Raw genomic sequence first — 27150 nt, forward strand, 5'->3', positions numbered from 1 at the left:
TAATTGGAAAGTATTAATTAGGAGCTACTACCACAGAAAATGATTTTTTTTATTTTTTTTGACATGTCAGCACAAGAGAGAGGAGGGGGATTCGAACTAATGGTATTATGATGGGATTATTGCTACTTTCATGGTTAATTAAAGTCTCAAATACATTTTTAATACACAAAATTTGACCCTAGTTTCAATTTGGTCCACAAAGTTTGGAAATTTTCTAGTTGTATTTTTTTAAAAATTTATAAGATAGTAATATCGTCATTGCTTCTAAGCGTCGTCATGGATTAAACTGTAAATGTCACCCATGGTATGTGGCATGATAGAGTAATGTTACTCTTTACACTCATTTCAAATCAACTAATGTGACGTATTTTAAATAAAAATAAAAATAAAAAAAACCCACTTAAAATGCATCACTTTAGATGGTGTGAAATAAATGTGATTAATGGGTGTGAAGAGTATTATCACTCAATACTATACTAGAATTTCTCAAAAAATAAAAAAAATACTATACTAGAATTGCAATATATCACATTTTTATCGCACAAATATCCCACAATGCTGACGTGGCAATTCAAACGAACTCTTAGATTTATTTATTTTTTTAAATAAAAAAAAATCTAATTAGGTGGGCAAAGTCTATTGCCGTAAGTGTGGCCACCAACATCCAATCTTTTGGTCTGCTACAAAAACCGCCTTACCAAAAAACTATTGGACCGGGTAATTTATTTAGCCTATCTTTTTAGTTTTTTTATTATTTTTATTTGGCACTATTGATTATATTAAGGGCCTGTTTGGGATTGCGTTTGAAGGACTTAAAAGTGCTTTTAACACTCAAAAAGTCTGTTTGAAGAAAAAAGTACTCGTTTGGTAAAAAAATTAAAAACGCTTTTAAAGGTCCAAAAAGCTTAAAAATAGCCAAAATGCACTTTTGGCAAAAGCTTAAAAGTGAAACTTTTGCCTGAAAGCGTTTTTTGACTGAAAAACTTTATTTCTCAAATACAATCCCAAACAGATTCTAAGAGCTGGTTGGAATCCCCCACCCCTTTATGTATCTTCTTCTATATTTAATCTTGCCCAAAAAAAAAAAAAAAAAAAAATTACATACCAAAATGAACAAAAAAACCATGTGAGCCAATTTTAGAGACCAATAAGTGTATTTCAATCTTTATCAAATTCCACCTCTGTGTGTATCATGAAGGTGGCATCGTAAAATTTCTTACCATATAATAAATATCGTTGGGAAAACACTTTTAACAGTTCATAGCAAAATGTAAAGTATTCTGTGTAGGTAAAATAGGTATGGATGAATAGAGGCTTTTCAGCTGGCTGGTTCATATCTACAAACACAGTCGTATATGTTTCCATTAATCAATTTCTCTGCCAACCTCTGGTTCTTCACCATTGCAAGCTGCAAGACAAGTTGTTCATGTTACATGAAGTGTCAAACTGGACAGGGAGTTTCCCAATCAATCAATGAATGGAATTTCCCAAATTATTTAGAAGGCCAGACAAATACTTCTAAATTAGACACAACACCATAGAGTCTTACCTTCAAGGCATCACATTTAAACTGAGCATTGAAGTTGGTGTGGAGAGCTCTACCCATACCTTCTAAAATAATCTGCCAAGCACAAACTCTTATTATAGTGTGATTTTTCTTTTCTTTTTTTATATTTGCAACAATTTGTTTTCAACAGAAGGGACAATAAAAAATAAAATTAAAATAAAAATAAAAAATTGAAAAAAAGGAGAAAAGGCATATACAATGGTTTAAGGTCGTACACAAGGTAATGCTTGACAAGGACTTAAATAAATGGAACAAGCATCATACCAAATCAGCATCTTTGGCAGCAGCAGCTAGATCAGAGCTGACCTGCCTTAAGTCGATGCATGGACTCCCGCAACCGTTCTCAACGACCATCAGTGGAACCGAACATGAATTTTCTTTGCAACCATCTAAGGTGTTGATCATTGCATCCACAAGTAAGCCTCCTGCTTCAGCAGCTCTGCGAAGAATGTCACAATGCTGTGCACTAGAAGAATCAGTTCCTTTCTTGCCAAATTAGTACAGCAAAAAGGGAAAGAAAAAAAAAAAGAAGTGGAGGAAGTAACCCAATTAACATTTTCAATTTCCAAAATTGTTCAACTACCCATAATTCATTGAAAGATACGAAGGAGACTAAATAGTTTTAGGGACAATGATATGGATCTACATAAGGAACACACAAATAAAGGACAGAGATCGAGTGTACAGGAGTTTTCATGCATATGCACACACCTTGGCAGCCTCAGCTACAATGTCAGGAAGCTCCATAGCAGTTACATCATTTAGAGCAGGGAGAGAGTTTGCAACCAAAACAACCTGCAAAAACAATTTCATCACTCATTTTGGCTACATACGTTCATTACGAGTTGGAAGAAGAAACTGAGCCTAACACGGTAACACCCATCATTTTGATTGTTCTCTCTCTCTCTCTCTCTCTCTCTCTTTCTCTCTACACACTGTTTTAAGGCAACAAAACTTCTCTTCCCTTCAGAGATTATATTGATAAGTGACACCATTCCCATTGTTGTTAACCAACAAAAACAACACAAACTGCGCAAGAAACTCTACTATCGTAGATGGTAGACTAGTCCTCCGCCAACATGGTGATATAAGAGCTTCATTAGCATTAGAAATTAATAGACTTACTTCAGTTCCACGTCGAAGGAATTCCCTTGCAAGGGGAAGCATCCCCAGAACAACATCAGCACCTGCGTTGTCCACAAAGAGTAAAGCTCTTCTATGTGGGGCAGGCTTCTTGTCTCCAGACCCTAACATTCTTTCTTTAAAGACATCAAAATCATCCACCTAAATCATGGTAACAAGAGATTTTTGTTAAAGATAGATCTATAGAAATAGCAAATCAAGTATGCTGAGCATGGGATTTGGCTCCAATTACTCGCCAAGGTCTTTGCATTTTATTGCGACTCATTCTATAAATTTCAATGATTGTTCCTTTGTGATAGAGATCCACACAGGCACGTGCTCCCCAGTCAAAAATGTTTGCAGCAAGAACACCTTCAATTAGAGTTAGCAGTCTTCTTTCCTGCACCAAAAAAAAAAAAAAAAGAAAAAAGAAAAAAGAAAAAAGTGGTTCAAAGGATCAGAACAATGGCCAACGGGCTGCCAGGAACAGTCCCCTTAATGTGCTGGCAGGAATTGGATGACCATGTGCACCATTGATAATTCAACTAAATTTTTGCAGAGATGACAATGAAATATATTGAATAAATTTATTTTTTGATAACGAGGAACCCCTCCAAGGCAAGGTCACTTTGTGTACCCATCCCTATTAGGTAAACCTCAGACCCATGTAAAGCGCCCTCTCCACATAGATCAGGTAATACTCCGGCTTTGCCCGTGGGCTCGCCCCAAGGATAACTTTCCTTTTAAACCATTTAACTCATTCCCTTGAGCAAGGAGAGGCACAGAACAGCAAAGTCATAAATGCACATACCTCACTCATGCTATCTAGCTCCATTAACAGGTCAGGTAAAACAGCAAGTGACGCCTCATTCTCCCTGGTACATTCAGAAAAGTGGGATAAAAGAAAATTAGTAAAATAGGTGTCAGAATACTGTGTGTGTGTGTGTGTGTGTGAGAGAGAGAGAGAGAGAGAGAGAGAGAGAGCATGGTGCTGATGTCCCCTGGACCTTTTTTGTTTCATTTTATTAAATTATTTTATTCATATAGTCTTTTATTATAATATTCCCAATAAAGATAAAACGCCTGATAGATATTTTATCAAGGGAGAATATAACACCTAACAGAATGTATGCACATTGATCTTCCATGATTAATCTCTTGTAAAGTTGTAAGAAACTTACAAATTCAACCCTGGCTAAATATTGTCGCAAATAATATCATATAAGAAAAAGATACATGAAAGTCTTATAAACAAGAAGATAATCATTCTTTGATCTTGTTCTAATGAAAATAATCTTACACGGGCTATGTGATAACGCAAAACACACATTTAGGAAAAGTGTTCTGCGTGCGTCATGCATGTATTTCCTCTAAGCCATCAGACAATCAAGTCAATCAAGCTAATTATGCTCATAGAACTCACATACATCACTCAAAGTAAACTGCTTAAATAGAGCACCCAAATGCAAAACCATATGGATGTAATACACAAATACAACCGAATAGGATCCTTTCCATTTCACTTGAAATGGACAGAAGCCATTTTATGGTTAAGATTTAATTTTGTTGCATCTATCAATGAACGTAATGTTGCGTGGTGAATATGTTGTCACGTCATTTAAAAAATTTAAATGGTGTGGCATCATATACACCGTTAGATGCAACAAAATAAAATCTTAACCATGAAATGACTCCTCTCTATTCCACTTAATATGGACAGGATCCTTTTCCAAATAGAACAAACATATAGTTGGTACGGGGAAGTAAATATCCATTACATGTTTGCTACTTGCAATAGGTCAAAAAGGAAATCAAAAAAATCTTTACAGCTTGACCAAGAAAGATGAAGTTACCTCTGTTTTATGCTTCTATAGGCATCAACAAATTGGAACTCCCTCAAGCACTCTTCCCTCAGTTCCAATAGATTGGCCAAGCCTAACTTTCCATATGCTGCAGGCTCCTCCAGCAACCTATTCAGCCAATTGGGAATTAGTAAAAGGAAAAGTTATTAGCTTAAAGACTTCATTCGTCTTTGAAAATGCAGAACAGATATTGTAACAGAAATAATGGTACGTATAGTCTTTCAAAAGAAATATATGATCAATAACAATTTCATGCACTTTTTATGATAAGTTGTCCAACACCGGATATATGATCACTCTGATTCAATGCTCAGTTCATTCAAAACTAGCCAGGAAATAGACAACACATGCTTGGCAGGTTATGGAAACCAATACATTGTTGATGAAATTGCAGAAACAAGCCATGTGCAAGTTACTTTTGTCTTTAATTAGTGACCTAAGCTGATAATACTTATTATAAAAGTTATTATCCTTTCCCTGCAAAATTTTCTCTCAACTTACATTATTTGAAAAGAACAATAACTTGTGCTAAAATTATAGTAGGAAGCTATCTAAATGGAGGTATCAGTACTTTGCCTTTAAATTTTTTTCCCTGATAGAGTAAAAAACTCTACAATAAATGTATGAGATATAATTTATGAAACCATAAAATTACCTTGCCAGGTGGGCAGAAAACGCACGAGCAAATGCGTCGCCCCTTATTTTAGCATCATCAGTTCCACCTTCACTTGCTACTGCCTACCATATTTCACATTAAAATCTGAGTCATAAAGCGATGATGAAACCATCCAGCTTATAATTTTACCAAATAATCAAGGAAAAGACTAAGAAAGCACACAAGCTAGTCCCAACCATATAAACATGGTAGCACTACATTATGATAACCAAACAAATTAAGGGTGCACATTGAAAATTAGATTCAAGAGGGCATTATCATTTTTATTTCTTTCATAACATTTGGTTCACTTTGGAAAATCTCGTGTTGACTAATTCCAATGTTACAAGAACTTAGCAGATATTTAAACTTTTTTATCATTTCATTGTGTGGCCTACATGTGCTCATGTGTGCCACAGAGAGAGAGAGATTGGGGTTTTCATGATGATATCTCTATTTACCTTATCAACAAGGTCCGGCAAATGCTCTGACAGCACAGTAAACCAATACCTACATCAAGAAAAACATCTATAATAAGCTAAAGCGGGATTCCTATTTTTGGGAGTAATGATTGGGCATTAACCAACATTATCACTTATTCTGCAAAAAATGTTTTCTCAGGGATTCCATGAAAAGTAGCATGTTTACTGTATGCACTCACTCTAACTCATTGTGATCCGAGAGATCAATAGTGTTAGGCTCATACCTGCAGTTTAACCAAAAAAAAAAAAAAATTACTTGTAAAGATTATAGTATAACGAACAATAGTCAACATGTGTGATGGTTATATCAAGTCCACAATGGTGCAGCAAATAACACACTTTTTAAACAAACTGTTTTTACTAATAATGATGGAAGCTACATTTATACGAGAGACAAACCAATATCATGGTTGCCTATCAAATTAAACCTATCTTAGGCTTCCCCTTTTCGCTTCTTTGGTGTAAACGGTGTATCAATTGAAAGTGCACAAAATAATATCCAAGTGGTGATAACTAAATGAGTGATGCAAAATAGAAAACCACAATAAGATGATTTCATTCATTTACTTAATTTGTATGAAGTTAATAAAATCAGTGAATTTAATCGCATGACCAGTTAAGAATGCAGCAACCAGAAAAGACAAGTGGCTGGATGTGAGACTATTCATGAGAAAGACAATTTGTAAAAAGATCAAAGACTAAACTTTTCCTGATAACAACAAAGAATATCCATTTTTGCCATCTATGAAAAGAAGAAATAACCCAATATCAAAACATAATAGTAACAAAAAAGCTCGTCTAACTAGAGTAGTTGAGAAACTCCAGTACGCCATTTCACATACATTTTCAGGTCAGCCAATAATGGAAACACCTCTAAACTGGGAACCAGATGAAGAACACCAACATTTAGAGCACTGGCATCAGAACGCAGAATACCTCCTTTGGATAAAGGAACTTCAAACCCTCCAAGTCCAGTAGTTCCAGGCGGAGCCATTGGTACTGGGGCAGTAATCTCAGTTCCCTTCTGCACAAACTTCTCCATCCATGAAATCTGCATTTGAACCCACATGAAACATTCATGAGAATTTGTAGGAATACACAAGAAAATCATCAACAAAAGTACTTCTAAAGAGGCATGGGCTTCTGGAGCTAAAAGGACAAAGCATAGGAGCAAAAATTCAGAATTGGTTAAACTAGAACATTGGCATTCAACCACCCACAGGCCTCTCGCTTCAAGTACTACACTATCAACCGTTTTAGGAGGAAATTTAGAAAATTGGCTTCGACCAGGTATGTGAGAGTACCAAATTCCCCTGGTCATCTACAAAATCAATAAATATGTTATATTTCAATTAAAATGATAACAAAGGACCTAATGTTTGTAACAAAAAGAATAATCTCCTTTTACATAGCAAAGGGGATGCTCACCAATGACAAGCAACAACATATATCTCAGATATAGGATGAGGAAAGCTCAGGTCAATCTAACAAGTACTTGATAAATTTAAAAATTAAAAAAAAAAAAAAAAAAAAAAAAAAAAAAAAAAAAAAAAAAAAAATCATATATACCCCATGATAACCTGAATTATATACTAGAAGGATGATAATCTGAATTATATACTAGAAGGATTTAAGGAATCAATCAACAAGACAAACACCGATTCATACACAGGTTAATTTTGTAAGATAAAGTTGTAAAACAGATTAGTTAGCTACAAAGGTGACCAAATTGCTTATTGAAAAGCCAACCTTCAATTCTTTTCTTTTGCAAAATTTTCAATTGCATTCTTCAACTTTAAATGTTCTCTTATCATTAAGCAGTGGACTCCAATTTTTCTGCATTCAATAGCTATCCAAGTGGAGGAATAACTTTTGACATTGATTGAATATGATTCCAGAGAATACCAACAGAGAATGTGATTCCCGGGAATCATAATGGAGAAGTTACTCTTCTCAACTTCTATTAGTGTCCTTCCAGGAGAACCCTGTGCAACAATTATTAAGACTTTCTTGATGGTAAATGGATTAACAGCCAAACTCAAACGTAACTCATTTGCCATCAAGTTGGCTTTGCAGTACGCAGAATACCCAAGCCAGCTCCATTATATTCAAGTGGGCTGGCAGGTCGAAATCAGATTTTGCCAACTTTTACTATACTTGCCTTCTCATTCAAATCCCCAAGTGGTGGGCCATGAATCTTTCCTCCTGTGTATGGTGCACCCATTGGGAACCTTTCAACTAACTGATGGGCCATCAACACATCAAGACCGTGCTTCTCATAGCTCATGAATGCCCCTAAAGCTCCCAGAAACCCTTCATGCCGCAAGAACATCGCTTGCATTTCTCCTTTTGACCTAAAACAATAATATTCTAAAACCTCAAGACAAAATAGTGAGATTAATTAACTAAAAAACATTAGAGATGAAATTGACCCAGACAATAGTGAATAAAACAACTCAGAGAAGGAAACATTTTTGTGAGCACACTAATTTGGTTTTATTAAAAAAAATTCTGTTTTAAGATAAAATCTTAAATGTGAACCTCAATAAAGTAGTACTTACCAGAAATGAAATGCAAAGGAGATGGTGTCCATGGTGTACGCATGACCCCTGATAAAAAACCCCCCAAAAAATATTCGCTTTATCCCAAATCGTATTGCATTCAAGTAAGATATCTACACAGCAAAAGAGTCAAATCAGATCTATCAACCACCACATAAATATACCAACTATTTGATAGGTTTACTAGTCTGAAGATGCCACAACTATATCAAGGAACATCGATAAAACCTAATCATAAAAAAACAGATAAATATAAAATATAAAGAAATATATTATATAATCACAACCATTATCCTGATAGATATCAAAAAGCATGCCGTCAAAAGTCAATGGGGTGATATGAATATGGGGAGATTGTTGAGTATACACATGTGAGTTTAAAAGATTGAATCCCATATTGGAAATATATCACGAGTGTGACAGCTTTTTGCTGCCGGATGAAGGTCTTACGTCGGCAAAGAAGACGGAACATTCCAGTTAATATAGTATAGTTAGGCCCAAACCCATAAGCTTGCTTTTGGGATAAGTAGTGATTTAACAATAAAGTGCTCTAAATTCTCTAACAACAGTTTCAATTAGAAGAATTGCTACAATAATCAAAGCAAATTCACAAGTGGCAAGAACATAAAATTTTAATACTACCACTATTAGATCCCAACACTTGAACACTGCCATATCTTTAAAAAAAATTAAAAAATACAATTTTTACTGCATGCGATTAGAAAGCGCACTAATTATTGACACATTAGGCATGTGTCAGATGCTTCACTTTTAAGGACCTCACACTTGTTAACTTTTCTATCGTTGCTTTACAAATAGCAAGTGGTAAATGTACCAACAACTATCCCAAGTACGTATAAAGAAGGATCCCCTAGAATATAACTCAAGGGAAATGCTAAACCTAAAAAGAATCAATAATTTTCACTTAGAGAATGCATCTACGTTCTTAACACAATTACTAGTTCATTTATGCAGAAAGCAAAAAAAATATGACACAATGAAATGGCGGAACATCTTATTTTTTTCTAGCCAACTGCTTTGAATAAGGTACCATTGCACTCGCATGATTGAATCTTCTAAGAAATAAAATCCTGCAGTTGTAGAACTCACCTGACCAATATTATAAGAAATCATTCGTAAGAGAGAAAGGGATATATCTTCAGGTCTGTAGTCCTCAAGCTCCTTGTTTTCTGAAATAGCCTTGCCGAAACTAGAAGCAATAGTTGATGCAGAGAGACCAATCTAAAAAGATTTAAAGGGATACTTATGCACTCTAATGGATTATAAAAATTGAAATAACTGAAGTTAATATATTCTCTAAATAAAAATCTGGACTCACTCAAAGCAGCTAAGATTTTTCCTATGGCGCGGACCAGCAATATATCCCAATAACACATGGAATGAAGATCAAGTTTAAGATATACCTTAGCGTAATCCATACCACCATAAATGTCTCCAACAAGCATGTCTATGGTCCTATTATCTCCCTTTTGACTCAGCTCTAGCAACTCATCAAAACTGAGAATGGAATCAAGTATGGAAGACCATCAACAAAAATTCAAGACAGAGAAGTGGAGATATTAAAATACAAAAAACAAATTGACTAAAAATCAAAATGACCTCTTGCACTTTGTTAAGAGCTTTCCCAAGCCCCAATAAGTACCACCACCAACATTTGTTCCACTAACCCGCTGAAACTTCCCATCCCCATCAACCTATCAAAACTCAAATCAAAAGCATAGATGATAATCTAATAAGTTTTTCCATACTTTAGCTCAGCACTTAATAACCTAAAGGGGAAAAAAATGAATATACCTTGATCATACTAACACCAGATCCAATATTAACAAGAAGATAAGGAAATAACTCATTATGGTCAATCTGCACAAACTCTTTCTGACCTTCCACGTGTGTGAAAGCTTCATGGCGAATGGCCTACTAAAAGACATGGTGCAATATGCCATTAGTTATTTAGAGAATTAAAGGATTAATAGAGGAAGAACAACCAAAAAGTTGCACCTAAAGATAAATACCCAAAAGTATTTTTTGTAGATCGCCAAAATATTTATTTATATTAATACATTCTTCCCACATGCACCATTATATTGGCTAAAATGGGATTAAGATATAACTGTAAAAACTTGCGCACAAAAGTAACTTTTTTTGCTAAGCTTAAAAAAAAAATTTTGATGATCATTGTCATACCAACAATTTGTAAGCAACAATATGAATTATGCAATGCCGTTTTGATCTCAATTGGCATGACATAATTTACAGAGGTAATCTGTTTGTTGACTTTGCATGTGTTTGCTTGTGGCACATAAATTACTAACGATAAGTGAACATCCTCAGCCATTTGTCATAGCTGTTGTCATATATTGAGAGAGAGAGAGAGAGAGAGAGAGAGAGAGAGTCAGGGGTCTAACCAACCCCCTCCCCCCCCCCCCCACCAAAAAAAAATCCAGGTTTGTAAATCAGTAAATCTATCCCAGAAACTACTAATTTAATTTCACATAAATTACAACAACAAAATCCTAGTGAAATAGGGAGCATATTGAGAATACTAAAATTATATACTCTGTTTTTTTACATAACTCCGTACCTGAGTCAAATTCAAAGTTTTCAATTATAATATGAATAAGATTAAGGAAAAAAATATCTAAACCTACATTTAACTTAAAGCTTATTAACAATTAATTTTATTTATAAAAATAAAAAATAAAAAATAAAAAAAATGCACTATACCAACAAGCACATTCTAAGCAACACACATGAAAGAAATGGAATTTTAAATCAAAATTTCCACCTTCAGCAAAAAATTTGCTCCGGCCACAAGACAGTTCATTTCGTCTTCTTTGTCCAGACTAACCCCAAGCCTTTCCTTGAAGAGGTCAGCATACTTGTATGCCCCACCACCTGTGGCCTTCACACAAAAATCAACTTGTTGATAGTATGTGTAAAAGGTAGCCAAATAAAAAATTCACAAAAGCAAAAAAACCAGTTAATGAAAGAGTTTCTCAACTTCAAAACAGAGGACTGCAAGCAAGAACTTGCAATAGCACATTAAGGAAATATTTTGACAATGGAGGATTCAGAAGTAAGGAATCCATAGAATAGGTACCTTGCATCCATTGGAATGAAAGGAAGGAAAGGAAATAAGACTGATTTCATTGTTAGGCCAAATGAATGGGTTCTGAACTTGAGGAGGGCCTCACAACAAGCCGAGAAGCATTTTCATACAAAATGGGCTTACGAAAGAGTGCAAATGCACAGCCAATTAATGGAACAATATCACAATCTCTAGTGGTTAAATTTTTAGAATATATTTTGCCATATATACAAGGAAAAGTAGATAAATTTTGATCAAATAATCCAGGTCCAGAAGAAAATTAGTCCCAAATTTCTTCTGCTTTGTATTACCAACTCTAAAATTTAATAGATAATGTATGTTTTACACTCCGTGCATATATTAGTTTGTCGAAAGTCAAAAGCACAGCCTTGAGGTGGCTAATTCATAAGGCATTATGAAAGGCAACCAAGTTTTTGAAATGCTGGCAGTCATGAACACAAGTTTACCTTGATTACAGCATTGTAATCGACTGGGAGCTCAGAATGCCAACGCGAATCCATTCCTATCCAACCAAGAATACCAGAAGTGTCCCAAAAAAGGATTAAAAAAAAAAAAAAAAAAAGTAATGAAAATGAATGTAAGCAACTTAAATGTAGTCACATAAACTAGTACAAATCAACAATATGATAGAACAAGTTGTTGCATGCTATGCTTAGCAGTAAATGATAATAATTAATTAATTAATTAATAACTTTGAATTCAATGATGACAAGGAAGAATGCTAAGGAATACCACCATGGTGAAGCTGCTTGGAATAGATAAAGTCTAAGCAGTCATTAATCTTGCTTGTTTCAAACTTCACAAAATGAAGCCTCCCACCAAGAATTGGGTAGCTTCTTCTATTACCATTGGAGATCCCTAATCTCTCCTTCACAGTCTTCTTCCTCTTATCATTACTTGCTTCATCCTCATGTCTTGAAAAGTAAACCAACTTGATGAGTGATCCTGCCAATAAACCACTGAAGAATCTTATGTTCCAATCAAATTTCAAGAGGCTGCCAAAACTTTTCCAAACCTTTGCACATATAAAACTGAAAAATAACATTTCAAGAAACTTGAAAAAAGAAAAGAAAACAAAAAAAGACATAGTTGTAAGTTGCAACAGCAGGGGCCTGTTATTTAATATGAAACAGTTATTGCTGACACTTCTACAATTTATCTAAGAAGATAAAAGGTAAATTGAAAACCTAAGTATTCATTTCTGGTTTCCCAAACTTCTTTTAATAATCGAGACATCATTAAAAGCATAAGGTGCCCCTATATACACTAGAAATGTATAGGAGAAAACATCTAACTAGAAGGAAAAAAAGAACAAAGAAATCATGATAACTAATTACCAAAGGACAAACAAAAGTAGTTGTCCAAAGATATAGAGTACTGAAAATTAAAGACTTAATCTCCTCCAAAGTCTTCTTGTGGTCCTCAAAACTTATGTCGTTTATTTCCCTCCATAGACACCACAAAAGGCACGAATGCACCATCTTCCACACAGCAGCACTTTGAGCGTTTCCAACATTCCACCAACATGCATACAAGTCAACTACTCGTTTAGACATAACCCAAGACAACTCAAATCAACTGAAGATACATCCCATAAGACACAATCAACCTCACAAATGAGAAGAATATGGTCCACTGACTCTCCATTTCTTTTACGCATACAACACCTATCGACCACAATGACGTGTTTCTTCCTAATATTGTCCATAGTAAAGATCTTTCTTAGGGCCGCCGTTCAAGCAAAAAAGGCTGCCCTCAAAGGAACCTTAGTCCATCAAACACTCTTCCAATGGAAACGAAAGCCATCATTACGAACCATGCCACTATACAAGGATCTAACATCGAACAAACCTCTTTTGAAGGATTGCCACCAAAGTTTGTCTTTACCTTTCCGTCACACTATAATTAAATACAACACCCAGAAGAACAAGGCAAAGACATCTACCTCCCAATCATAAGCTGCTCTAGCAAAGGTTACATTCCACTAATTAGAGTCACCACAAAGTGAGCCGCAACAGAAGCATCTTTCGCAAAAGTAATGCCATACAAATCTAGAAAGGCTTCCTTAAGGCCATATCCCCACACCACAAATCATGCCAGAATCTAACATTGGATCCATCTCCCACCTCAAATCTAGTATGACTTGAAAACTTCCCTCAACCCCTCCTAATACTCTTCCCTAACCCCACTACATACGTCCAAAGAGGCTTATTAGAACACTAGCCACCCCACAAACTGTCAAATTTAGAGTCCACCACAACTCTTCACCAAGCCTCTTTCTCATGCACATAACGCCATAGCCATTTTCCTAAGAGAGCACGATTGAACATCAACAAATTCAGACCCCCAACCCTCCCTCAAAGATTGAAGAACAAACCTTAGACCAATTAACTATGTGATATTTGAACTCTTCATCTAGTCCATCCCATAAGAAATCACTTCGAAGCTTCTCAATACGGTTTGCAACACCTACATAGAGAGGAAAGAGGGACATGAAGTACATAGGTAAATTAGAAAGTATACTCTTAGTAAGGTTAACCCTACCACCCTTAAACAAATACATCATTTTCCAACTAGCCAACTGACACTCTTATCTTTTCAATAACATCGTTCCAAACATAGTTGGCCTTATAGGAGGCCCCCAATGGAAGCGCAAGATATTTCAATGGCAAAGAGGAAATCCCACGGCCCATAATATCAGCCAACCCATCCACATCAACAACATTACCAACAGGAACCAATTCCAACTTAGCCAAATTGACCTTCAAGCCAAAGACAACTTCAAAACATAAGAGCATGCACCACAAAAGCTGTAGATGATCTGGGCCACCCCTACTGAAAATCAAAGTATCGCCGCAAACAGAAAGTGAGAGATATCAATCCCACCAATATTCTTTGTCCCCACAAAGAAGTCAAATAACAAGCCCCCACTCACTACAACAAAAATCATCCTACTCAAAGCCTCCATCACAATAACATACAACAAAGGAGACAAATGCTACCCTTGCCTCAAGCCACGAGAGCTACTAAAATGACCGGTTGGAGTGTTGTTCACCAAAACTGAGAAACGCACTGAAGAGATACAATGAGTTATCCAAGAGCACCACTTCTCCCCAAAACCACACCTCCTCAACATGTACAACAAAAAGTCCCAATTAACATGATCATAAGCTTTTTTTCTAAATACAACTTATAGAGTACACTCGGCTCCCCATATTTGATTCTACTATCAAGGCATTCATTGACAATAAGAATAGGATCTAAGATCAGCCTTCCCCGGATGAAAGCAATATGAGACTTGGAAATAATCTTCTCCAATACCATCTTTAGCATGTTGCTAAAATCTTACCAATAATTTTGTAAATGCCACTCACAAGACTAATCAAGTGAAAGTTATTGGGATCAATAGCCCCTGGGATCTTCATAATGAGGGCGATAAACATAGCATAAGGCCTTTTAGAACTTACCTCTAGCATGGAAGTCACGAAAGACCTTCATAAAGTCTTGTTTTAACACATCCCAGCAAGCCTGGACGAAAACGAAAGGAATAGACTAATCGTCAGGGCCCGGCGCCTTGTCACCATTCATAGTTTTCACTACCTCCAACACGCCCCTTTCCTCAAATTCCCTCTCCAACCAATTAGCCTCAGCCTTGCCAATAAAAGTTTCCCATACTTTTGTAAAGGGCCTCAGCAATTTATAGAAGATAGTTGGCTCACTTTTAACCATTCCCACAAGTATGCCTAGCCCTACCATCCACTCCTATCATCATAATATAAAGGGGAAATAGCTAAGGTGGACAAATGGTTATGAAAAATTCCCTGAAGCTGCGCGGCGAGGGTGGGTGGGGCACATAATGCTACATGCAGTTTCTCCTAGCCAGGCATATATGATAAAAAGACTAGTAACGCTTTAGAATCAAACCACAAAATTTCCTGCAAATAGTAATATTTATCATGTTGGAGTTATGCCCATTAGTGTTTACCTTCTGCATCATGTTGTCCATCTGAATTTAGAAGTGCAATACGTTAATACCTTGATAGTAATTGGGCAACAAATATTGGCGCTGAAGAACCAAGTCTTCCTCCAACACAAAGAAAATGGAAAGGGAGGGTAAAACATAACCGAATCATGAAAAATGAAGAAATAGAAAAAGCGGTGTAGTGTCCCAAAAAACCATCCACGGGGAAGAAAAAAAAAGCATGCATAGCAAAATGTTGTGCACAACCACAACTTCAAATACACAAAAGCAAGCCGTTCTTTTTCATTCTCCATCACCCAAGAGAAAGAGAAACCAAACAAAAACGATCGTAATGCAATGATAATCATACCGAGTTTCTAAAAAGAAGAAACAACATAACCAATAAATAACAAGAATGATTGCCAAAAAAAAACAAGAATGATTGCCTGGAAAACAAAGGTGAATTATACCTCCTATGTCAAGAGCCAGATGGAATATGTCATCAGACTGATTAGGCAACAGAATTGTGGGATTCCTCTCCTCAAAATTCCCTTGAATTGCCGCCTTGCTGAGGTCAAGTTGAGGCCTGGAACCGGACCTGTGTATCAAACTGCCGGCGGATAGGGCCATATCTCTCTCACCCTGACCACTCTCCTCTCCTACGACCCCCACCACTTTGTCTATAGGCTTGTTATTCTCCTCAGTTTCCTCTTCCTCTCCCTTTATACCGTCAATTTCAAGAACTGGGTCCTCCGTTGGGGTAGCCATTAGTCCAAAATTCCTCACCGCCCAGCTAGCTAGCTGCCTAACCCAACCCCCACCGTCTTTGGTCAGAGGCCTGTTTGGTCAATTGCCTTATTCCCAAAAACAACGATTTTGTCAATAATTGAGCAAATGTGTTAACACAGAAGAATAATATCATTCCCAAGAAAAGGAATTATTGGAAAATAATATCCAAGTACTGAAGTACGGGAATTCAGCGTGCCTACTAAAAGTACAGCCAAGAAAAAGCCAGCCAATTTCATTTTTAGAACAAAAATGTTAAAGTTTCCCAATTAAAAATGCTAGAAAAATATAAAAACTTGGAAAATTATAAATTCAATTATGACCCAGACGAAAAATAAACAATTATAGAATGTTATTGAAATTTAATGAATCTATATTAGCTCTGGACCAGCCAAAAAGACAGCTTACAATAAATGAAAGAGGTAAACATAAACCTCCAAAGTAAATAACTCAAAGAAAATGACGACCCAAGATCCAAACGCTCTTTTGTACTGTAGGGGTATAAATTATAGGAGAAGAAATCGACCCAGAAAATAAACAATGTTAATAAAGCATTAAATATACTGGGTTTAGGTAAGGGAGTGAAAAAGACGCTACTTGAACAAAATTTTGAAACAAACAAAAAGAACAACGAAGGAAACGGTGTTAAAAGTGCGGACCTTAAATGAGTGATGACAGCTTTTGATGATTCTTTTGGGGATTTTGCGGACCAATCTGGTTATGCTTATTGAACTCGGAGTGATGGTTGATTTTGGTCTCTCCTGGGTCTAGGTGCGGTAAGTCGTACTCGCAACGGAGGCACGCGCGAGAGTTAGGCCGACACCAAGATTATCTTTTTTCTTTTTCTTTTTTTAAACTGTCACCAAGATTATCTTTGCTGAAGGGATTCGCAACCAGAAAACTGTTTTTGATGAGGTAGAAAGTGAAAAGTGTTTTCAAAGAAAGGTTAAATTTAAAAAGATAACATTATTAAAAAGAAAATTAATTGCTTATTTTTATTGTCATATTATAATAATTATATGACAGTTATATAGTAATTAATAAATAACATTATTCATTTGAAACTTATAACTACATAGTTTATAAATAAAAAATATTTGGCGATTTTTTTATTTTTTTTTTTAAACTAAAATCGTAAAAAAAAAAAAAAAAAGTGGTTGAACAGCCGCTCCATATTTTTCATTCAGGTGGTCGCAACCACCCCTTCTCCTCTATTGTGGTCGTTGCTCAACCATCCCATCGCTCTCGTGGAGTGATCACAAGGCCACCTTTGTTTTGACAGAAATGATCACGCGCGATTACCCTTTTCCCTTATTGGGATGGATTGTGCAAATTGTTTGTTAAGTCACAAGTTATTATAAAAAATTGAACGTGTTTACTCTTAAAAAAAATTGAAAAAATGGGAACAATTGGAGACTTGTCACAGCTTGTCGGCGGGATAATAATTCTATAATGCTTAAGTCAGCAAACAAAATTGTATAATGCCCAAAAGAAGAATTAGGGGTTTCTCAAATTGAGTACATGATGAGTCTTAGCCTTAGCCAGATTATAAGCTATTTGAATTTAAGTCATACTGAAATTATAATATAGTTATCCTCAATACTACAATTATGGAATTCCTTAAGCGGGAATTATTGTCTTTATTTAAGTAGGATTTTTCCCTATAGTCGAGTCCTATTGTATGTTCTCTATTCCGCTCTTGTGCGTTAGTCTTCGTGATATGATCAAGACTTGTTGTTTGAGCTTTATCAACCTGACCCAAATTCTAAGCTCTTGGGTCCATGTTGTTTTTGACATGGATTGGTCGAGCATATATATGGTCTTTCATGTGTAATACTAAATTCAATTTAAGAGCTTGTTTGGGATTGCGTTTGAGAAATAGAACTTTTAAGTCAAAAAATGTTTTTGAGTAAAAACTTCATTTTTAAGTTTTTGCCAAAAGTGTTTTTTTGACCATTTTTAAGCTTTTTGAACTGTTAAAAGTACTTTTAATTTTTTTACCAAATGAATAATTTTTTATTCAAACGGACTTTTTGAGTGTTAAAAGCACTTTTAGACCCTTCAACCGCAATCCCAAACAGGCCCTAAGTCTCTTTTATATCTTTCTTAATATAATTTTTCCTTTGTCAAAATTTCAATAATTTATTTTAAATTATTGGTTGTGATTTCACCACATCAATATATTTTTTATTACACATCAGAAGAAAAAAAAAATGTATTTTTCTATTTTTAAGCCTTATATATATATATATATATAAGGCTTAAAAATAGAAAAATACATTTTTTTTTTCTTCTGATGTGTAATAAAAAATATATTGATGTGGTGAAATCACAACCAATAATTACAAATAAATTATTGAAATTTTGACAAAGGAAAAATTATTAAATTAGTTCTTAGAGTTCAGACTTGTATCAAGTTGATATCTGAAGTATAAAAGTTATCTTAAAGATCCCCGTGGTAAGCTCTTGTATACAAAATTGATCATCCTAAACAGATCTTGGCATTTTCTGATGGAATTCTTATGAACTTATAATATTACCACCAAATAAAAAAAATAAAAATAAAAAGGCAAAATAATAATAACAATAATAAAATAAAATAAAAAAGTTGCGGTTTGGGAATGGCCCAACCAGCCCCATAACTGGCATTTAAGGGTAGTCTCAATATAACATCTCGACTAAAAATATTAAGTCAATAAATAAAATATTCGCATATTTTAGTGACACTACTACTTTTATTTTTGATTCACGCAATAGAAATTGGATGTATTTTTTGTTTAAATCACAAACTCACCTTGACATAAATATAAATTGATTGTGAGAACTCTAAAAATACATCTTCATATAAATATATATTAAGAGTCATTACATTAAGGCAAAACAATGTTGCCTTAAATTACAAAAATGCTACAAATTAAATGGCAACTAAAAATCTACAAAAGTCCAACTGATTCTAAAAGCTTAGAACACCTGCGGATCTCAAGGGTAGAAATTTAAGCTCAGTTAGGTCTCTCTTCCTTAATCCTCACCCTTTATCTCTATTTATTTTTTAAAGCTGGTTTTCAATTTCAGAACATATTTAAAATAGATACATAAGCATTTTTTAATTCCGTTTATTGATTTGTTAAGCGTATTGTCCTCATTTAATAATGGGTTGTTAATCGTATTGCTTCTATTTAACCACTAGCTAACTGGGTTTATTAAAGGTTATTGCCCTCACTTTGACCATTGGGTTTGTTAAAATTATTATCCATTGAAAGTAACGGTTGACCAACTCCTAGAGGCTAAAGAAACCATACAAATCCTACCTAACATCTAACAAAACAAACTCGAAAATCAATCAATAAGCATAATTACAAAGAGAAATGCTAGATATTATAGTTACTTTTGAATGCTACAATGGACAGATAGTATCTAGCATTACTTAATTACAAAATAACATCTACAAGGAAAGACAGATTTCTCGGTAGCCTAGTACTGCACGAAAGCCCATTAAAAAAAACAACGTATTGTAGGCAACTTGGGTTATCAATTGTTTCTCTATCAATAACCAACACATAATTTAAGCTATACTTCATAAAACAAACTTTAGATTAGTAAAGTAATCTTATGATTGTTTATCTTTTGTCATGTAAAACCCAAAAAGTTAAATACTTTGATAGTAATGATGCATAGTCTAAATGTTGGTATCATATTAATATTAAAGTAATGCATATTAGAATTGTGTTTTCTTATCTACAAGATGCGAGCTAAAATTCTTTCATTTTACGAGAATTATGATGTTTTTATGGATTATAATTCTCAAACATTATGTCAAACAAAGTACACAACTATTACAAATTCTAAGAGATCTTAATTATAACTTAATGACGGGAAGGTTAAATCTGCCCACTATAAGGGTTTTGGGAGGAATTTCGGCTTCGTAACCTGGAAGGTAAAATCTGCCCAAGGCGACATTGTATGCGAGTAAAGGGCTGGAGTTCTCCGAATTCCCATCTACAAATAAACCTCAAAGAAAAGATAACTGAATTTTATACTATAATGCGGAGAAACCCTATTTAGTATAACAGGTCCACAAACAGTCGCGCAATATAACAAAATCAAACCTTAAACATCGTCCAAGGGAAACAAAATTTAAAAACACTTCTTAATTGAATATCTCCAAGAGCTTGTGTTCTGAAGCTGTTCTCGTTAAGTACACTTCATTATTATACAATCACTAGATAATCAGTACGTAGAGACCACTAGTCCGACTCCCATATATTTTCGTCATCAAATAACATGGGCATCATCATGCTTCAGCGGCCTTCACTGCAGGTTCTGCCGTTGTACTTCCATTTGAGTTGGTACGTTTAGCTTCATAATCTTTAACAGCAGCCTTGATTGCATCCTCAGCAAGCATGCTGCAGTGCAACTTTACTGGTGGGAGAGAGAGATATTTTGCAATTTCCCTGAGCAGATTCAAAAACACCTCATTTAGATCAGCATAAAACTCTCAAGAAAAACAAGAAGAAACAGAAACATTACAACCATATTTGGGACTCTGTTTTGAAATAGTAGCCATATCTGGAACGGAAGGCGAGATATATTTCTTCCTCTAAATAAAACAGAAATTGAGATCAATCTACAAGTTACTCATATAAGTTTAAACACGACAAAATCAATAAAGACATACAAAAACATTTTTTCTTTTTACTATATAAAAAGATCCCCCTTTTCTTTTTGTTTTGGGGTTATTGAAAAAAAAAAAAAAAAAAACATTTCTTTTGATCTTCATTACTTTCAAAATCAGATTTCAGTTTCTTTTTATATAAGTTACAAAATTACTCCAAATTTACTGTCATGCAATCTTTTGATTCTTTTCCTTAGATCTTCATTACTTTCATAATCTGATTTCAGCTTACAGAAGGGATCCAGATACATGTCAATCACCAGCCCCAACTAACAAGGTTATAATGTGATCTAATTTTCTGCTTACGCTGATAAATCATAGCACATACTATAAAAATTAAACTAAAAAAGAATTGAAAAATAACAACCTACAATGATCAACTACAAAGTAACTACGAACACAGCAGAAATACCACACAAGGATCATCACACAACTATAACTACAGTGGCAATAAGATAATAATAAGCACAAAATGCAATAGTTAAAGTCATACGCTAAGATTAGATTTAGAGAGTGGGCAGAACTCACGTGTTTTTAATGGAAACGACTTCCTCCAATTGCTTCCCCTTAACCCATTCAGAAGCTGAAAAATGTGCAAGAAAACAATTAGAACAGTAGTAACAAAGACCACAAATGCTCAAGAAAAATAACCGACAAGCTAATGCAGAAACTCAATAGCAACTTGACAAATAAGTTAAAAAAGCAGGCCAATAACTCATACTAATTTTTATATAACTGGACTATCACAGGTAATTATGGTTGTTGAGCAACGAAACCAAAATGTTGCCCCCACAAGTCACTAATTTAAAAACATGAAAAAGCTACCTTAGTGTCATCCCAATGAGTATATTCCTACATAACAATCTTAGACAATTTGTGCATGCATGACCCAATAAACTATACTATGAGACCACGCTTTAGTTTAAGAATATAGCCCACCCACATTAAGAGGGAAGGGGTGTTCGGAAGAAAACTTCCCAACAAGAGCACAAGCTGGGAGGATACATGATATATATGTCTCAATCAATTTGGTGCAATTGAAGCAAAATATCATTCAAACACCAAAGCAAATTTTCACAAGTATAAGTTTGTCAACGAATTTCAAGATGTAGAAACAAACGTTATTCCAGAAAACCAAGAATGTAAGAGAATCAATCACTACTTGATAAAACTCAGTACTTTAAACAACATACACGAAATTTGACAGGTTTTAATCCATCACTCTAATCAACAAATTACCTAAACCACCCAAAAAAATATCATTTAAGCACTTTTGATGCCGAGTTACAGTAAAGTAAACAAAACTCAAAAATTTTACATCTTGAGGTTTTGATCAACGACTTGGGCATTTTGATTAACAAAACGCAATGCATATATATCCAAGTTCTCGTTTATTGACTCCTTTCCAAATTCCCACCTTATTAAACAATTTCACAAAATAAAATTCAGTTTTGTTTCATATACTCCTTTGCTTAACAATCTCAACCAAACAAACAATAAAACCCTAACAAAAAAGAAAATGAATTCAAAAGATCAATTTCTTTTCCTCTCAATTTTTTCCGGTCAGACAAACATCTCAAATAATTGAACCAATCATAACTACCAAACAATAATCCACCACAAAAAACCTAAATCCTACAAACCTATCAATCCTCAACGACTTTCTCGTTCCCTCGATTTCTCAGCAACCAAACAAATCATAAACAAATGACAGAAACAGAGAAACACCAACCTACGGACGAGGACGCAATCGCGGAGCCACAACCGAAGGTCTTGAAGCGAGCGTCGACGATCTTCCCGGTCTCCTCGTCAACCTTGATCTGGAGCTTCATGACGTCCCCGCAGGCGGGCGCGCCAACCAGACCGGTGCCCACCGCCGGATCATTTTTGTCAAAGGATCCGACGTTCAGGGGCTTGTCGTAGTGCTCGATGACCCTCTCATGGTAGAGGCGTGGCAGCACCTGGGCCGGCCGTGTCGCCCCGTCCCTTGACGCTATCCCTAGAACCCTCTTCGATGCGAGCCTAAGCATATTTGCTTTCGCGAATTTGCTACAGATTCTGACCACAGTGTCTGATTTATGCCAAGAAAATGGGACTTCTAGGGCTCTTAGATATTTGCCAAAGGCGGTGAATTGTGGATGAGGATTGCGGTGACACGTGGAGGGAGGAGATGGGTTTGGGTCTCACAGGTGTCAACATCAGGAATTCCAATATCACTGGATCAGATTGAATCTGGTTCTCTCCGGTTTTTATGTCCACGCCTTCTCCAATGCGTGCTGATCTTCCCACGTCACTCTAATTCTTTTCTTTTTTGGGATAATATATAATCGGGAGAAAATGATAATCCATGTATTATCGATCCATGAAATGATTGGAGTGCAATATATATATATATATATATATATATATATATATATTGCTTTCTATCAAATTACTTTCTTGTGTTTGAAATTGATCAAATTGATCTTAATCGTATATAATCAAATCGTTTTCCTTACCTTGTTTGCCAAAATGTCACATCATATCTAATAGTTTTGTGACACGTATATACATTGCACAATCAACTTTATCATGTCAAACACAGATTACGGTGATTCGCTACAACAATAATACGTCATTAACGTGTAAAAAAATAAAATAAGATAAAGGTGACTACAATAATACCCCATATTTTATAGTAGGGATGGTTGTATGACCACCTCGATCTTATTATTGAGGGAATATCTGTGTGGATTATCGGTCTAGATTATGGTGACACCCATTTGCTGGTGATGAGCTTGGTAGGGAGGTGGAGAGTGTCAAGGTACGTGGTGGCGTTGATGGAGTTTTTGAGAAGGGGACAATTGGGTTTTGGAGGATGCAAGAATGGGATAAGGCTGCCACAACATTGTCTATCCCTTCCCCAAAAAAGGGATGGTTGCACTATAGATGGGTGGCCGTTGCTTTCACAACAAAATGGTGGTCACATAGTCATTGACACTCTCATTCTTTATTTTTCTTTTAAACATGCGATTTAGTAATTTGTTGACAAAGGCATTTTTAATGACATAAGTTTTTATTGATGTGTCATTGACATGGCAATGCATTGTGGTATGGTCTGATGTTGTGAAGTTAATTGTGCAATGTATACACATGTCGCAAAACTATTAGATGCGACGTGACATTCTGTCAAATAAGTTAAAAGAAGTAGGATGGAGAGTAATTTGATACCGAATTAAACCTTAATCGAGTAATTTGATAAAAGAAAAAGTCAAACCCATATAGTATTTTCCCCTTAGTTTAAGGTCATGAGCTTTTTTTTTTTTTTTAATCTCTATATCTTAATGATTTCAAAATTCATTTGTTTCAAGATTTTATTTAAAGCTTTTCAGGCATAACTCATAAGTGCAGCTTTATGAGGTGATAACTAAGCATCCTATCTCAATTGTATATACGTATGAATCTGTTGGGTGGTGGTTGATTTATATGTTAATGAAATTTTATCTAAGGATCTATAAAATAAAAAAAATAAAAAATAAAAATTATCTAAGGAATCGACGAAGGATAGTGCAATGGCGGCCCAACAACCCTTCTTTGTTGTTTCGGGCTCTTGCCGCCAAGCACAGACTATTGTGTAGAAACCAGGCCCAAAGGAAAAGGAAAGGTGTGTAAAACGCAATGTGATAAGACTGAAATGGGCTCTGAGATGTCAATATGGCCCAACAGGCCCAATATACCTTAAGCATGGGCTCTACGAAACCAGAAACCTCATTAGTTTTGTAATTTCTTTTTTTCTTTTCAAGTAACTCTTACACTTTTTACTTTTATCTAAATAAATAATAATAATAATAATAAAAAAAACTAGAGAAATTCTGCACAAAGTCTCAAGTTTGCACTCTCAAATACTTATTTCCTGACGTGACAGTGAAAATTGTCATTAGATTCTTAAATGAGCTAAATCAAGTAACAAAAAGTTACTTAAAAAAAAAAAAAAAAAAAAAAAGCAGATTAGCCACAAACTGACTAAAAAAGTTACTCATTATTTCATTTACATCTCATATATATATATAACATGAAAGAAATCATATTTGTTATATAAAAAAATAAAAAAAAATCTCAAAATGCATTAACAAATATCCCAAGCATTTTAACAAGTTGAACTCGAACCGTCCACGAGTGGATTGACTTGCTTTATAACCATGCTAATCGGAATACGATATTCTCTATTTCAAATGAAATCGTGAGAAATCATTGTGTGGTTTAATTATATCAAATTTCACAGCATCTATATTACTGCAACATTTAAATTTTTTAAATAATGTGACACTATAATATTGACCATTAAATTATTCTATCCCATACGAAGAAGACCAAAATCCATACCTGGGTCGGGCGCCCCCCAAATAGATTGAATGTTTCAAGTCAAATTCCATGCTAATCATGTATCTTTATGTCCACGTAATGGTGACTTTATAACTTATGTAAGCTTATTTAGGAAAAAAGTTTATAAAGACAGAAGGTGTCGCTTTCACATATAAAAGGTCGACGCAACAGCTACCTCTAGAAAAATTAGATATTTTAAAAACTTTTTAGTGGAGAAAAAAGCAATGGCCAACATTTATTTCTATACATTTATAAATTCTTCTTTAGTTTCCCAAATCGATTCATCATAGCCTTCTAGGATCAGGATCTTCTATAATTTCTTTAAAATTATAGATTTTCAAATTACGCAATTTTCGACATTTTTAGGCATAAAAACATTTGGAAAACGCTACATATTAAAAAGAAGGCATGTTATCAAGATAACCAAAAAGAATTTTCCCCTCAAAAGGTTTCATCTTCATTTTTGTAGAGACGTTTCATCTTCTTAAAATCAAAATACAATTTTTTGCTCAAAGTTTTTTTACAACATAGAGAGCAAGAACCTGATGAAAATATACTAAATTCTCAACTTTAACATACGACATTTTTAATAAGTGTCATTTTTCAAGCGTTTTGATGCCTAGAAATAGCCAAAATTGTGTTATTTGTGAATTTACTATTTTTTTTAAAAATTGTAGGAGATCCTAATCCCTATTTTCTTTGAATTATACTTAACTTAATACAAGGTAATTAGATATGTTAATTTTTTGTAAATGGTATATATTTTCATTTGAATTACCCTTGTCGTTTCAATATCAATTTTGAGAAATGTCAAGGGCGCTAAATGTTTTACCAAGATAATGAGTATCAAAATGATGTGGAGCTCATTCATTGATATTTGCTACCTACATTTCTCTTAATTAATTATTTTAATTTTCTACAATAAATGAGTTACACATCAGTTTGATAAGTCTGATCTCTTACTAAAATATTTAGTACTCATAACATTTATCATCAATTTTAGGGGATCCCAATATTTTTTTGGGGACTATAATGAGTTATATATAGTTTGGGAGGGCCATCTTTATTAAAGTGCCAAAACTATATATATATATATATATCCGTGACATTGATTGATTTTTTTTTTTTTTTGTGAGTGTGACATTGAATTTTCATTTTCAAGTCTTTGGGTGTGATCAGGAGGTGCCTACGTGGCTGCATCATGTGCATAAAGTACTAATTGTCTCAATATCATTGACTAAATGAAGTTTTAGAAAGGGAATCATATTATTTTTCCAACACTTAATACAATAAAAAGAATTTCCCAACAAAAGACTAGCAAATGGAGAATTCATGAAATTATTCCTTTTTTAGGTTTTTTTTTTTTAAAAAACATTGACATGCTTTTCAGCTTCATCAACCATAATAGTTTCTTAGATAACGCATAGAATTGGGCAAGATCCCTTTTTCTCTCCTTTTTTTTATTTTATTTTTTTTATTTTTAATGGTGATTTTGAACGCTGACCCGGTTTCGACTATGTGAGTCAGCTTTCGATGGCACGTGGAGGTCCCTAGGTGGGGTTAGAGTTTTATTCCCCTTTTTTTTTTTTTATTTTTTTTTTATTTTTTTTTTATGAAATTTGTAGGCTAGGATCAAGGTTATTTCTAGTTGCCGATGGAATTCCCACCTGCCTTTGCCTATTTTATAATAATAATAATAATAATAATAATAATAATAAATATTGTTTTAAAGTAAATAATTGTTGTTTAATTTGAGCCCTATATTTAGAATTGAGATCCTTTACAGTTCATTTGAATGAGAGAATATCCAGTTAATTAGTTATAGTGGATGAGTATTTTTGTTCCCTAAAAAAATAAAAAGACAAAAATATGCATCAAGTATAACTAAATCGATCATCTCCGTTTTATCGTGTTCCATAAATTTACTACTTTTCCGTGAATCATTCGACTCTATCTAGATCTTTTCGAATGCTTCCACTCAATTCCACCT

At 34.5% G+C, this 27150-nt stretch overlaps 2 protein-coding genes across 3 annotated transcripts; both read right to left on the reverse strand.

Annotated features, from left to right (window-relative positions):
- Positions 1 to 1127: 1127 nt before the first annotated feature.
- Positions 1128 to 16966, reverse strand: LOC132173577 (pantothenate kinase 2). Of its 2 annotated transcripts, none has more exons than XM_059585094.1 (23): positions 16786 to 16966; positions 15811 to 16194; positions 12115 to 12324; positions 11826 to 11881; positions 11056 to 11172; positions 10065 to 10184; positions 9870 to 9964; positions 9674 to 9767; positions 9360 to 9491; positions 8250 to 8362; positions 7850 to 8042; positions 6531 to 6739; positions 5868 to 5912; positions 5668 to 5716; positions 5207 to 5289; positions 4543 to 4659; positions 3501 to 3564; positions 2943 to 3089; positions 2693 to 2851; positions 2279 to 2362; positions 1832 to 2026; positions 1550 to 1621; positions 1128 to 1408 (listed from the first exon to the last, which is right to left on the reverse strand). In XM_059585094.1, exons 2-23 carry the CDS (start codon positions 16106 to 16108, stop codon positions 1319 to 1321), a joined length of 2742 nt encoding a protein of 913 aa, XP_059441077.1. In that variant the 5' UTR covers positions 16109 to 16194; positions 16786 to 16966; the 3' UTR covers positions 1128 to 1318. The 2 variants fall into 2 exon arrangements, with proteins under 2 accessions (XP_059441077.1, XP_059441076.1); XM_059585093.1 differs by having other exon boundaries at positions 12112 to 12324.
- Positions 16967 to 20135: 3169 nt separating this feature from the next.
- On the reverse strand, positions 20136 to 22881 carry LOC132176487 (iron-sulfur cluster assembly protein 1-like). The gene is made up of 3 exons (XM_059588712.1): positions 22531 to 22881; positions 21327 to 21381; positions 20136 to 20577 (listed from the first exon to the last, which is right to left on the reverse strand). The coding sequence occupies exons 1-3, from the start codon at positions 22826 to 22828 to the stop codon at positions 20418 to 20420; spliced, it is 513 nt and encodes a 170-aa protein (XP_059444695.1). The 5' UTR covers positions 22829 to 22881; the 3' UTR covers positions 20136 to 20417.
- Between the last annotated feature and the right edge of the window lie 4269 nt (positions 22882 to 27150).

Source organism: Corylus avellana, chromosome ca3 (genome assembly GCF_901000735.1).
Source record: "Corylus avellana chromosome ca3, CavTom2PMs-1.0".
Classification (NCBI taxonomy): Eukaryota; Viridiplantae; Streptophyta; class Magnoliopsida; order Fagales; family Betulaceae; genus Corylus; species Corylus avellana.

Excerpts from the sequence above, each read along its gene's own strand:
- LOC132173577 (XM_059585093.1), bottom strand. The coding sequence starts at position 16,108 with ATGGCTACCCCAACGGAGGACCCAGTTCTTGAAATTGACGGTATAAAG. Across the intron at positions 10,185-11,055 it reads GAGCAAATTTTTTGCTGAAG|GCCATTCGCCATGAAGCTTT; the intron begins GTGGAAATTTTG and ends GTCTTTTAGTAG. Across the intron at positions 2,363-2,692 it reads TCCTTCGACGTGGAACTGAA|GTTGTTTTGGTTGCAAACTC; the intron begins GTAAGTCTATTA and ends TTGTTTTTGCAG.
- LOC132176487 (XM_059588712.1), bottom strand. The coding sequence starts at position 22,828 with ATGCTTAGGCTCGCATCGAAGAGGGTTCTAGGGATAGCGTCAAGGGAC. Across the intron at positions 21,382-22,530 it reads GATTGCGTCCTCGTCCGTAG|CTTCTGAATGGGTTAAGGGG; the intron begins GTTGGTGTTTCT and ends CACATTTTTCAG. Across the intron at positions 20,578-21,326 it reads GTCGTTTCCATTAAAAACAC|GGAAATTGCAAAATATCTCT; the intron begins GTGAGTTCTGCC and ends GAATCTGCTCAG.